Raw genomic sequence first — 15,124 nt, 5'->3', positions numbered from 1 at the left:
GGAATATTTTGGGGTGGACATTTCTGTGTTACGGGGGACTATGGGGAACTGAACTTACACATGTATCCTCTATGCACGGGATAGGGGTTGACATCCTAATCTCCTGTACTGTGCTTGGCTACTTACCCATCCTCCTCTCACTCTGCCCCCATCATCCATCATCATCTGAGACCAATGCAAGTGACGGCCAACTCCGCCAGTAACCAGCTGCGGTGGGACAGCGCTGCGAGCGGCCCGTCACTTGTGCTTGTCTTGGAAGGTGGGTGCCCGGAGGACATTGAGGACAGGCAAGTAGCCAGGCCCCATACAGGAGATCAACAGGATAGAGTACAAGTTCAGTTCCCTATAGTACCTCTTTAAATGTCTGCCATGGATCCTAAACAGATTGTTTTGGCAGTCATGTGAAATTTTATTGGCCCCTTCTGAAATTCTATGGAAGGTAATATACATCGTAGGAGTTGTTACTAAGCTTTTCTCGACACCTGAATGGCGATAGCCTATTATGCCTAGTTGGATGATTGCCATCTTAGACATGGACAGATGTGATTTACAGTGCCCCCCCACCCCTCCTACAGTCTATAATATTGTTATGTTCCCATCAGGCTATGCTTTATGCTGGACGGGGTAAAACTGGACTGGCCCCATTTCCTTAGGAGCTGTAATGGTGGCCATTTTGGTTGTCACCAACATCACCTTTTAAAAAGGGAACCAGCAGTTAGGGGAGAGTTGCGGCTGACAGTTCCTGCATGGAGACACATGGTGCTTTTGATATATGTCAGCACTTCAGGAGCAATTTTTCTTTCTGTTAAAGATTGGAAGACTGGAACGCCTCCTCACTCCTCTCCCATTCTTTTTCCTGCTTGAGTGACAGTCAGCTGGAAACCGAGCCCTGTCTCCATATCTTTTTGATGAGCTATGCAGAAAAATGTTATGCAGGTTGAGATGTGAAAACAGGGCTCGGCTTTCAGCTATTTGTCTGCAGAGCCCAGGAACGAGATATGGAAACAGGGCTCGGCTTCCAGTGGGCTGTCACTCAAGTAGAGACAGGGAAGGGAGGGGGGGGTGTTGAGCAGGTGTTCCAATCCTTAGCACACTTCAAGGGCTTGGAAACACCAGAACATAAAAGCATTTTACGCATTATGAAAGCGCAGACATATGAAAGGTCTCCTTGCCCTAACACCATCTATCATTTGGAACATGAATTGCAGCCAACATTCTCTTTAACCACCAAGTCTGGTGCCTTTACCTACTGACAATTTTTGGATTTTAATGCAGTAAAGACAAAGATGGAAGCCGACATGTTTGAATCTCAAGCTGCCCGAGTCTGGGGATTTGTCTGGCCCCAGGAAGCATTACACAAATCTATCATTTAAGTGTTTAGACACATTGTAATTCTTATTTCAGAGACTGAGTTTAATGCAAAACCCCCTGCATTTACCAGTCAGATGACATCACTACGATTAACCACACGCCTGCCAGGGACTAGACAGGATTAGTAGATTGCTGCATGTAGAACCCTCTGCTGCTTACATACAAGGACTGTCAGAAGATATTATTGTCCGACATTGGCCTATGGAATATGAGCAAAGATTATCGGCTGCAAGGGGGTCACACAAATGATCCAACAATTGTTTGTGTGACCCCCTCCCGAAGTGGACTCTAAGGGTACGTTAACATGAGTATTTTTTGCTGCAAATCTGCTGCCTATTGACTTCAAGAATTAATATATGCGCATTCTTTAAAGGAGATCAGCGATGGGTAACAATTATCCAAACACTTTATAAAATGGGAAGGGGGGGGGGGGGTCATTCTGATTTTTATTAGGGAAGGGGTTAAATCACATTTATTAACTTTTTTTAAACTATTTTTATGCAGTGTTGTAGCTCCCTCTAGGGGCTATTACACTGCATATACTGATTGCCACATGCTGGTATGACCCCTCTGGCTGTCCTCAGCTGTTCAGGATGCCGCTATTTCACTGCGGTGGTCCCGAACAGCTCCGCTGAGCTAACCGGCAGTGTATTCTCCTGTTTTAAACGCCACAATCAACTTTGATCGCGGCGTCTAAAGAGTTAATACTGGACATCAGCCTGATTGGCTATGTCTGGTATTAGCTGCAAGTCCTGGTTGCTGATAGCAACCGGGACCCCGCAGATATGAAGCGCGCTCAGATTCCGACCGAGTTTCAGAGATCGCGAGCCAGCGACGGATGTAAATATAAGTCGTTAAGGTGTTAAAGGGGAACTCCAGTGGAAATTTTTTTTAATCAACTGGTGCCAGAAAGTTAAACCGATTTGTAAATTACTTTTATTTAAAAATATTAATCCTTCCAGTACTTAGCTGCTGTATGCTCCACAGAAAGTTCTTTTCTTTTTGAATTTCCTTTCTTTGTCTGACCACAGTGCGCTCTGCTGACATCTGTCTGTTTTAGGAACTGTCCAGAGCAGCATATGTTTGCTATAGTGATTTTCTTCTGTTCTGGACAGTCAGACAGAAAAGAACTTCACAGCTTCCTCTGAAGCATACAGCAGCTGATAAGTACTGGAAGGATTAAGATTTTACAATTTGTATAACTTTCTGGTACCAGTTGATTTAAAAATAAAATAAAAAAATAGTTAAAGTGGATTTCCATGCCAAAATCTTTACATTCAGTAGTGGCTACTAGAGATGAGCGAACTTACAGTAAATTCGATTCGTCACGAACTTCTCGGCTCGGCAGTTGATGGCTTATCCTGCGTAAATTAGTTCAGCTTTCAGGTGCTCTGGTGGGCTGGAAAAGGTGGATACAGTCCTAGGAAAGAGTCTCCTAGGTCTGTATCCACCTTTTCCATCCCACGGGAGCACCGGAAAGCTGAACTAATTTATGCAGGATAAGTCATCAACTGCCGAGCCGAGAAGTTTGTGACAAATCAAATTTACTGTAAGTTCGCTCATCTCTAGCGGCTACTCATTCAGCATGGTCCCATCACAAAAAGGATTTTGGCAATGCCTACAGCTGACGAAATCCCTGGGTGGCGATTTCATAGTTTAAATGTAGCCAGATAATCTATGCAGGTTCACATGTCTGAATCGCCTGCTGGTGATACAGTCGGTGCTAGGGCCACATGGGCTGCATAGATAGAGGATAATGCATTTGAGTCGATGTGACATTTTTTTTAATTTTCCCATTGAGATTCTCCACCACAGAAATTCTGCAGTGTGCAACAAAATTTAAGGAGACTCCAGGGAAAAAAAGTTATATACATATTTTTTTTTACGTTTTCCACCGGAGTACTGCTTTAAGGCTGCTGCACCAGAATTTCTGAAGGATGAGTGAACCCGGCCCAAGTCATTGCACAGTTCTCACCATAGTCATACAAAATTCTATCCAGAGGGATACAACGACTATATTGCTCTGGGACTAGTGACCAGCAGGTTATCTGAGGTCATGACCGGCCAAGCATCAATAGGGACAACACTGACAGCTCAGGCAGGGGGTCCGCTGCCGGCCATGCCATTTGTGAAGAGCTTAGGAAAGGGTGGAGCGCATGCTTGCGGCTTGGTCCATTTAGCCTGGCATTCCCCTAACCTGCAGCTGCCCTCCTACTGTTGCAAAACCACGACTATCAGCATGCTCCAAGAATCTTTGGCTGTCAGGGCATACTGGGGGTTGTAGTCTTGCAACAGCTGGAGGAGTTTCTGGACCCAACAGATAAAGAATATATAAATTTAATATGTGTGTGTATATATATATTATACATACACACACACATACTGAAGAACAAGCAAAATGTCCAGCGCAGGCGAGTATGGAACGATGCTTCTTTATTCAGATAAAAACTTCAGGTACATGGAAGACATGGACAAAGGTGACGCGTTTCGGCCTTGATGTCAGGCCTTAGTCATACACTGAACACAGGCAAAAAAAAAAAAATTTATATTATAATATATATATATATATATATATATATATATATATATATATTTATTTTTTTATTTTTTATTTTTTTTTATATCATCTGGTGCCAGAAAGTAGTAATTTACAAATCTGTTTTACTATTTAAAAATCCTAATCCTTCCAGTACTTAGCTTCTGTATGCCCCACAGGAAGTTTTTTTTTTTAAAGTTCCTTTCTAGCTGACCACAGTGCTCTCTGCTGACCCCTCTGTCCATGTCAGGAACTGTCCAGAGCAGGAGAAAAGCCCCATAGCAAACCTCTCCTGCTCTGGACAGTTCCTTACATGGACAGTGGTGTCTCGAGAGCACTGTGGTCAGACAGAAAGGAAATTCAAAAGAGAAGAGAACGTCCTCTGAAACATACAGCAGCTGATAAGTACTGGAAGGATTAAGATTTAACAGAAGTAATTTACAAATCTGTTTAACTTTCTGGCACCAGTTGAATTAAAAATAAAAGGGGGTACTCTGATGGAAAACATTTCAAAATAAACTAGTGCCAAAAAGTTAGATTTATACATTTGTATTTATAAAACTCTTAACCCTTCCAGTACTTAGAAAATAAATTCCTGTGGAGCATACAGCATCTGTCTGACCACAGTGCTCTCAGCTGCCACCTCTGTCCATGTTTGGAACTGTCTAGAGTAGCAAAGGTGTCAGCAGAGAGCATTGTGGCTAGACTGGAAAGCCCTACACAACTTTCTCTGGAGCATACAGCAGCTGATAAGTACTGGAAGGATTAAGATTAAATAGAAGTAATTTACAAATCTGTTTACCCTTTTGGCACCAGTTTATGGGAAAAATAAAATAAAATAATTTCTACTGGAGTACCCATGTAAGATCAGACCTAACCCAATGCATTAAACTAGACCAAAAATTTTGGCTATTCGGTACCTTCAATAAAAAAGGAGGAAGGTGCAGAGATTGAACGCCAGGAACTTCATAAACCACAATTCTGCAATAGCTGTACGACCTACTCATGGTTACTCTTTGTGTTTTTAATTTAACATATGTTTATAGGGGGAAGGGGGGAGATGCAGTGTAAACCCAGCCTTAGGGAATCGCTTTCCATGCAGGTTTCCTGATGTATGTCTAGGGCAGTGGTCTCAAACTGTGGCCCTCCAGATGTTGCAAAACTTCGACTCCCAGCATGCCCGGACAGCCGTAGGCTGTCCGGGCATGCTGGGAGTTGAAGTTTTGCAACATCTGGAGGGCCACAGTTTGAGACCACTGGTCTAGGGTCAGCAGTCTCCTCTCAGCAATATGTGGAGAAGCAGACCTCTGTAGGGGGAGACTGCCCCTGCACATTCCAATTTGTGTTTCACCTACCTGAAAACTCGGATGAAGTCTCCGCCAGGTTACCCAGAGTCACCAAGTACAATATTCCCAAAGTGCCGAAATAGGCAGGGGTGCAGAATCCCATCCTGGAGGAGAACAACTACATCCAGCAATCCCTCACAGCATCCCTTTCCTCCAAGCAGAGCATGCAGCCTCACAGAGTGCCATGCTCCGGGCACAGGAACATTCAATATCCTCCCTGCACAGGCAATGAATGGAGCAGCTGAAACTGTAGCAGGCTCCATCTACCTGTGGGTGCAGGCACTCCCCTGGGTCCTAGTGCCTGCTCCCTACACTGTCTAAGGGATGCTACAGCTAAGGATCTGTCAAAAACTAGCCAAATTCATAAAAAAAAAAAATATATAAGATAAAGTACTTAAATACACAGCTGCAAAGTTAATTTTTATACAAAACATTTTTTATCTTAAATACTGACTTAACCCTTTAAAGGGACAAGTCCATTTTAACGTTTCCTCCTCTCCTTTTATAATCCATAACTTATTTTATATCACCTTCAGACCCATATGAGGGCTTGTTTTTTGCATGAACAATTTGTACCACAATTTTTTTTTTTTTTACCATAGCAAAATAAAAAAAAAATAAAAATATATAAAAAAAAAAAAAAAAAAAAGGATTAATTGTGGGCAGAAATTTTAAGGAAAACTAATTTAGCAATTTTTTTGAGGGGGTGGTTTTTATGCAGTGCACTTTATGGTAAAAATTCTACATTGTTTTTATTCTGTAGGCTAATGCGTTTAAAAAGAAAACTAAATTAGCATTTTTCTGTACAATAAAAAAACTAGACTACCGGTAACTTTTTTTTTTTTTAATTGGTATGCATAAAGTTATCATTTTCTGACCCCTTTAATACATCCCCGTATACAGAAAAGTAAAGTATGAAGGCTCTTTTTTTTGCACCGTGATGTGTAGTTTTTATCTGTACCATTTTTGCTTTGATGGGACTTTGATCGCTTTAATAAAAAAATAAAAAAACCAAAAACCAAACCAAACACCAAAAATACTAATGGTTTGGACATTTACGCAAGTGGCGATATCGAATATTTTAATTTCTCTTTTCCCTTTTTGCAAAATGGGAAAATAAGGGGGGGGGGGGTGGGGGGTGGTTGTATAATTTTAGAAACTTATTTTACACTTTTAGATTGCGTTTACTGTATAACGCTATGCCTATGGCATAGCGTTATACAGCAAGTTTGGCAATCCACTGCTATAGCTAGGTTACATCAATCAAATCGGGTGGCAGGAGGCAGGTAAGGGGACCCTCCATTTTGGCTCATGTTGCGGGAGTTCCTTGAATTCCACTGAGCTGCCGGCATCTTCCACTTTAGATGCCGTGATCAGCATCTAATGTGTTAAATGCATGGCAGTGGAGGGATCGCTGCTGCCCGGCATTAGCACCGCGTGAGGCTACTGATAGTGGCCAACACTCACTGCTCTGAACAGTGCAGCTCCTGCGCTCGCTTCAAAGCCGCATAAAGTGGTATTCCACCGCAAACATCTTAACCCCTTATCCAAATAATCGGGGGATAAAATGTTAGATCGCGGGGCGGCTGCATTGCCAGTCAGGCACGGAGCGGAGTTTGCTCCATGCACTGATCCAACACCTTATCCTCTATCCTTTAGATAGGGGATAAGATGTTTGCATCGGAGTACCCCTTTAAGGATTCAGGGCATACAGGTACACCCTGCGTCCTTAACAGGCTAAAGTTTATAATCCCTTAAGGGCACAGATTTTTCTTCCATTTTTTGGTTTGTTTATAAGAAACAGTATGCTTAAAAAAAAAAAATTGCCTCTTCCAACCCCTATAACACTTATTTTTCCATATACTGTACAGGGCTGTAAGGGGGACAGTTTTGGCACACTGATCTGGAGGTTTTTTATTGATACCATTTTTGTTTTAATGGGACTTTGATCTCTTTTTATAAATTTCTTATATACGAAGTGACCCAAAATCTGAAATTCTGCCTGCACTATTGGACAGCAAGTAGGGACCATCAGTGACTCCTCTCAGATAATTGGGACTCAGGGAATCAGCTCTGAGCTAGCCAGAAATGATATTCCCTGCATTTAGACACTGATCAATGCACTAAAGGGGTTAATGCCGGACCCAGTCGATTTCCAATTTTAGTCATGGGTCCTCTGATAGCAGCCAACACCCTCCATCCTTAACGATGTATGCATACATGGCCTTCTACAGTTCTGCATATCATTCCAACATGGCCGACTAGAAACAATGTACGGGCATACCAGAAAATTTGGATGACAGGAGGAGTAGAGGTGTCCAACCCTTTTTTCCTGTAGAATACCAGACACCCAACGGACTCCATTCAAGTCAAATAGATCTGTTGGGATCTTTCGGTGTCCATCGTGATCTGACCTGTACACAGGTCAAAATTTTAGATTTCGCATTGGAATCCGGCATGGAAATTCCGCTGCAGCAGAGTCCCATTGATTCTGCTGTGCACATGGGGCAATTTCCGTGCCAGATGTTTCCGGCACAGCAATTCCATTTTCCATGTCCACACGGAATGCATAGTCATCTATGAGACAGCGCATTCCTGTGCGCTCCTAGCAGCGGCATATTATGCCCGCACCCCGCAGTTTGCGGAATGTCCGCAGAGAGATTTTCCGTGCAGACATTCCGTTGTGTGAACATAGCCTTAAAAGGGGTACTCCGTCCCTATACATCTTACCCCCCATCCTTTTGAGATAAGATGTCTGATCGCGATGGTCTTGTGGCTGGGAACCCCCGCAACACCCCCTGTCATCTGGTGCACGGAGCGAAGTTCGCTCCGTGCACCAGATGACAGGGGGTGCTGCAGGAGAGATTGCGGGGGTTCCCAGCAGCGAGACACCCATGATCAGACATCTTATCCCAAAAGGATCGGGGGATAAGATGTCTAGGGTCAGAGTACCCCTTGAAGACCCTAGCTTATGATGACGGCAATGGACAATTACATTGATGGCATCTTGAGACCTTTTCTATAAATGAGAATATAGTTGTACTTCTATATTGTAATAGTCATCCACTTGACATCATATAAGCACATGCACAGCCTATTTGGCAGTAAGATCAATACAGGTCTTCCATGCACCACTCCACACTCCATGTGCCATCGTCTGGTATATACATATTGCATTGTTTCTAGTGGGGACATGAGATGGATCATCTGTATAAACATCAGCTGGACACAATGATAGGAGGACTGTATTGGGCAGATCCATAGATTACAGATTAAACCCATGGCCACATACACTTAAAAACACCAGCCGCAAGCTTTACTGCTGAATAGTAAGAGTTAACTCCCTGCCCCCCATATGTATGCGGACACTTAGCGGGTCCCCTACCCCAGTCCTCAATCACACACATCAGAGTCTTCCATGGTACATTTGTACATGAATAGTTGAATTAAGCCCCTTCCCCCATTTTACTTCTACAAATTCTCACTCCACAGGGGGTCCAACTTGTGTGGACGGAGTTAATTAAGGGAAAAGAAAATTCTTGTAGAAATTATGAATTTGGGTAAAGTATTAGTATTATATATGTATTCATTTATTTATAGAAATTAGTTTTAGCAATAAAGATGGCAAAAATGAAAGACGGACTGACTGACGGAAGTGGACATAAAACCTTTGATAAACTGCGAGGACAGAGTTCATGCCGGCAGATGGTAAATGGTGTTGAGGCGGCATAGGCCATATTTGAATTTGCATATTCGAATATATGGACGAATATTCGTCATATATTCGCTAAATTTGCATTTTATTTTCGCATATGTGAAAATTCACATATGCGAAAATTCATACGCCAGTCTCCCAAAGTAGTATTAGAGCCTTCTTTACACCACACAAGCTGGAGGTAGAGAGGGGTGATCACGAATATTCGTAATTGCGAAAATATAGTGCTATATTCGCGAATAAAGTTCGCATTGCGAATATTCGCAAGCAACACTAATGGTAAAACATGGGGGGGGGGGGGGGGGTACAGAAATTTCCATACATCTCCCATGTGATCCCAGCAGCACGTACTGTATGAAGATGAGAGAGGCAGGAACGGACTGGATAGGTAATGTGTGAAGATGGTGGCTAAGGGGGCTTCATCCCGGGGGTGATATATGGATGGATTTTTTGTTTTAGAAAGATCCTCTGACAATCTGCCGTCTTCTTACAAATAGCAGGCAAACCAAATAAGCGCTCAGTTTTCCTGCAGTGCCTCCACAGGGGAAAGAAAGCATTACACTGACCCAATTGATAATTCTAGGCGTTGTGTACTACAAGACAAGCTAGGTCTGAGAAGGTCTTGATAGAGGTTCTTCATTCTGGGAAAAAGAGGAGGGTCTGGAAAGGTGGATTCCGACAGGTTAAGAATCATAAAGAGAGAGGAAAAAAAGAAAGAGGGAAATTGCGCCCCTAGTGAAGAATGTTTAAAAATTGAGTTTACACGTATTCAAGGTTAAACTCACCGGAGGGCATTGCGCTCAGGGCACAACACCTAAAAAGCGTGGTATGGTAACAATTCCCAGGTCCGCAGCCTCAGTCCTTTGGTAGCAGGCACGCTGTCCCAGTGTAACGTAATAGCAGGTATTGGAAGAAAATGTGGACAAATTTTGGCGCTGGACTCTGGATATTAAGAAAATCAGGAACACATCCGCATTCCTTTCAGAGGCTTTATTGTGAATACATAAGCTACGCATTTCTGGCCCAAACCGGACCCTTCATCAGGCTGACGAAGGGTCCTGTTCGGACCAGAAACTCGTAGCTTATGTATTCACAATAAAGCCTCTGAAAGGAATGCGGATGTGTTCCTGATTTTCTTAATATCCAGAGTTCCAGCGCTAAAATTAGTCCACATTTTCTTCCAATACCTGCCGACATGTTAAGAATATCCTTTAAAGAGAATCTAGCACCCTGTTCATCCGCACTAAACCCAATATACAGGCCCTTATTTACTAAGAGTGATGTGTAGGTTTCTTTGTGGGTTTTAATTCCCTACAATTTATTTTCCACAGTATTTACTAAAATTTCTCAACATTTTCCCCTTTCCCTACTTTATTTTTTATTTTTTTACACCTGCTCTGATCTATCAGGTTTTTCTCAGCTCAAATCCACCACATTTGATGTGGAAACCTTAGTAAAGATGTTTTTTGTGAAAATGTCGGGAACACGCCCCTTTTTCTTAGCAAAATGGAGAGTTAGTCGGGGTTTTTCAATTCTGCCACAAATTCTGGCGCAGACAGAATTTCTGGTGCAATGCAACAGAATCTGGCGCACAACCCGACAAAACATCTCTGGTTTGCAATAGTAAATGAGGGCCACTGTGTTATAGTGCGGGTGAACAGATTCCCAAAGGGGGTCACTTCCCTAGATACATTGGGGGACATTTCCTAATCTAGTCTATTCTGGGTATGCTTATAGACCAGCGTATGTGGTAGTCTCCTGTCTATTGTGCTCCTAATTTATCAAAGGTCTCACAGCCCTTGATAAATTTTGTGCTCAGACTTCAGGGTCTACAGCTTAAACTGCATTTAGACCTGCTCCAACATGGTCTGACATTTCAGCGTATTTTGGGCAGATGCGACTTGTCGCACAAAAGTTGCACTTGATAAATTCAGCACCAATGCATTTTCCAATGCATTTCCGTCTAAAATAGACTTGCATGCATCATGTTCTAAAAATCCTCTACAGCAAAAGTCGCAGAAAAGTCGCACATATTTAGACCGACTTTCTGTGCGACAAATTTAGACAGGAAAAACCAGTCTAAATCCTTTGATAAATCTCCCCCATTGAGTATATGCAGAGTTCTGACACTAATCTTCAGCTGCATTGCTATCCAGGGCACCGGCTCACCCAGCTGCCCTGCCTCCCCCATATTCTCCGTCTGCCCACCCACTTCATTATGCTAACAACACAGGTCAGTGCTCTGCAGAATTCATTATCATAGTGAACGAGTGGGGCCAACACAATATGGAAGAGGCAGGAGAGCTGGGTGAGCCGACTCCCTGTCTCCATAGTGTTCTGGATAGCAATGCAGCAGGAAGTTTACAGTGTCAAAACTCGCACTATAATCCAGTATATTAGTGACCACCATAACGAGCAGGGACAATGTTATTTTATTTTGACCAACCGGTCATTGGGGAGCAAACTTCATATGTGAAAAGTGATTTGGTCAAGGGATCTTTATCATGCACCTTGTCTATAGGGGGTAGTATATTACTGTTGGTGCCGATATGGTGAAGATGGTTATTATAAAACTGTAAAATCTATTTATATTGCTTTTCTGTTTGCTCAGTTGTCCCTTCATTTCTCCACTCCCACCAACTAATATATAGGCCCTGATTTACTAAGTGTTGTGTAGGTTTTAATTTCCTGCAATTTTTTTCCCCACAATATTTACTAATGTTTCCCAAAATTTTCCTTTTACACCTGCTATGATCTGTCTGTTTTTTCTCAGCAGAATTGCACCACATTTTCTGTGGAAAGCTTAGTAAATATGTTGGGTTTTTGTGAAAATGCCCCTTTTCGGTGACAACGCCCCTTTTGGATTCTCTCAGTAAAATGGAGAGTTAGTCAGGTTTTTCCTCAATTCTGGTGCAAATTCTGGCGCAATGCAACAGAATCCGGCACACATCCCGGCAAAACATGTCTGGTTTGCAATAGTAAATGAGGGCCATAGTATACTAGCATTGCCAGGAGAGTGGGAAAGCTGGGCAGCACACATACTGGGAAAGCTGGGTGGCATGCAGTATCCTAAACCTGCAGTAGTGATGAGCTGCTCATCCTTGATGTGTTCTCTAAACTCTCACTCAGCCCGCAATGAACCTTTTCTTCTGCACCTGCCTGCTAGACAGTTAAATCATACTTTACCATGACATTCACCCGGTAGCAGGATGTTTAAAACATTCGTCAATCTCCGCAGCCTGAGTGTAACACGATCAGGAGAGGTCAGAGGTTCCATAGACTTGCATGGGACTTCCTATACATCCTTCAGTGCTGGAGAATAGCCGAAGGCTGTCCGGGCATGCTGGGAGTTGGTTATTTAAACAGCTGGAGGCAGGACGGTTGGGAAACCCTGTTCTATAGGGTGCAGAAGTAACTGTATGACCCAGGAGGTCCAATAGCTTCTACTACATAAGCTACCAGCATTATGATGAGGCAATGGGGAGAATGATTTAAGAGGGCTCCCGCTTAAATCCCAGAGCAGAGAGATACTTTTCTCCCCGGCTTCACTCCTCCTTTGATACTAAATTCCCCTTCTGTGTAATTATAGGGTTGTCTTATTTTAATGCAGAAGATGATCTTGGCTCTGACTTTATGGAAACCGCAGAGTCTGGCAGGTCACAGGTAAATAGTCATTACTATAAAGCCGCAGAGACAAAACATGGCGGTTCTGTGCAGATACCTTAAGTCAGATCTGAAATCCAAAATTTATCGCCCTGGAGACGGATGCCATCTATCTTATGTGGGGTTATTTGAGGGGTGAATTGAGGCAGAACTTTGTCTCTGGAGCTCTGATGCGGAAAATACGGTGCAGCGGCATCCCATTGCTTTCCATGGGATTCTGCTGCACCATTCACACTACTGAACTTCCGCAGCAGACATTCCGCCACAGAAAGGCTGGGTTCACACTATGGGATTTCCGCCTGCTATTCCAGGCAGAAATTCCGCTTACTAAAATGTGTAGTGTAGTGAATGGGTTTCCGTACATAAATTCACACTTCGGAACTTGTGAACGGAAAATCCGCTTGGAAATTTCCACCTGAAGAATGGCGTTGCTCATTCTTCAGGCGGAAATACTCAGGAAACACATTGCAGTCTATTGGAGACTGCAGAGTCCGCACAGTCTTAGCGCCGACTGATTCAGTCGGTGCTGGCCGCACTCGGAATCTCCGGGCAGTGTGAACCTAGCCAAAAGGTCTATTCATATGGCAGAATTTCCGCTTGCAGAATTCTGCCTCAAATTAAAGCCCATAGACTTCTATGGGACTCCGCACTCCCATTCACACTTCTGAATTTCCGCTTGCGGAAATTCAGAAGTGTGAATGGGAGTGCGGAATCCCATAGAAGTCATTGGGCTTTAATTTTTGAGGTGGAATGCCGCAATCGGAAATTCTGCCGTGTGAATAGACCCCAACTCTGGACCCCATATACCAAAGGAATAAACCTGTTCATTCTTTCGGTGGAATGCGCTCGGAAACGCATTATCGTCTATGGAGTCTGCCTAGCACTGGCTTGTTCAGCTGATGCCCGCTGTAGATTGAATCCATGCCCGGAATATCTCTGTAGTGTAAATGAGCCTTAAGGGTATGGGTTTGCGGTAGCTTGGGGGGTGTAGGGTGAATAGGGTGCAGCTGTGTGGTGATGAAAGGGTGTAGCATTAACCCTTAACTATCGTGATGCCAGGGTGCGGGTTCCTCTGTATAATATATATATATATATATATATATATACATATATATACACACACACACACACACACACATGTATATATATACACACACACATATATACACACACACACATATACACGTCCCAGGAACGATAGGGAGAAGAAAAAAAAAAAAAAAGGATTGTCCACAACCAGAATTGTAGTAAACTGGAAATAATTTTGCTGATTGCATCCTGCATAAAATCTGCAGTAAGCAGTCCATACAAGAGGACCGGACTTTAGGCTCCTCACAGGTTGGTTGGGACTTTGTAGGGAATAAGCTTTGAGGATTGTTTTCTGCTGTTCCACTGAATTTAGGGGTTTGCTTTAGGTTCAGTAGTCACATAGAATCAGCTGGATTGGAGTTAGGTAGACTCAGTTATCAAGAAGTTGAAGCGATCGGCTTCAGGCCTAATTAGTCTTGTAGATTTGCGCAGAGCTCCGCTCGCTGTCATATCGCGGGGGAAAGAGAGAGCGATGATTGGACACAGCGCCCTTGTATCTGAAGCGGCAGGCTCAAAGCTTATTGGTTCCCCAAACCTGTCAGTCCGATCACAAAGGATTGTGGTACATCACATGACCCGAAAGGTCCTTAACTTTAGCATAACACATTTACTATGAATCACATGACCTAAGGTCCTGCGAGTAACCTTTATATAAAATAAATTACAGATTTATGAGGCGACTGAGGGTTATCCCACTAAGAGAATCCTAACAGCACGGAGGAACTCCGAGTATGGGGACTTACGACCAAAAGGTACAGGACCATGTCCAGTACCGGGACACCACAGGTTACACTATGGAACATTAACCCATAGATATTTTGGGTTGGAGATTCTGGGGGGGGGATTTAGCAAAATCTGTTCAGAGGAAAAGTTGCTGAGTTGCCCATAGCAACCAATCAGATCGCTTTCACTTTTGAAAAGGCCTCTGAAAACTGAAAGAAGCGATCTGATTGGTTGCTATGGGCAGCAGAAATCCCGCACAGGCAAGAGCCATCACCTGCAGTCCGAACATGATCATTTCTTTGGGCGGGTGAATTTCATCAGCAGAATTTTTAGCCCCTGAAATTCCATAGTGTAATTGCGCCAATGAAAGACCCATTTAATGGATAACCCATTCACACTAATTCTAGAATTCTGCATGGAGATTCCGCAGTGTGAACACAACCTAATGCAGAACAGGACTGATCTCCACTCTGGCCAAAATAGGAAAATTATGACGCATGTTCATACTGCAGAATCCACGCACACGGAATTCCACTAGCGGAGATTCTGTCAGGCGGCCGCTGCAGAAAATACTTCGGCAGTAGGACCGCGGGGCAAAGCGCCGTCACCATTGATGGCTATGCAGTACTCGTGGAATTCCGTGCAAAGAATGAACATGTTCTTTCTTTGCGTGGAAAAATT

General features: G+C 43.3%; 1 protein-coding gene across 1 annotated transcript in view; it reads right to left on the bottom strand.

Moving 5' to 3' along the window:
• EVA1A (eva-1 homolog A, regulator of programmed cell death) overlaps window positions 1–5,382 on the bottom strand; it is a 370,201-nt gene extending 364,819 nt beyond the window's left edge. The window contains exon 1 of the mRNA XM_056563857.1: window positions 5,263–5,382. Coding sequence (XP_056419832.1) covers window positions 5,263–5,356 — 94 coding nt within the window. The 5' untranslated portion in view covers window positions 5,357–5,382. The remainder of the gene's footprint in view (window positions 1–5,262) is intronic.
• Window positions 5,383–15,124: the final 9,742 nt, after the last annotated feature.

This window comes from Hyla sarda, chromosome 3, assembly GCF_029499605.1.
Source record: "Hyla sarda isolate aHylSar1 chromosome 3, aHylSar1.hap1, whole genome shotgun sequence".
In the NCBI taxonomy this organism is placed as follows: domain Eukaryota; kingdom Metazoa; phylum Chordata; class Amphibia; order Anura; family Hylidae; genus Hyla; species Hyla sarda.
Note: the sequence above shows the minus strand (reverse complement) of the source record. Positions and strands in the feature narration are given on the sequence as shown.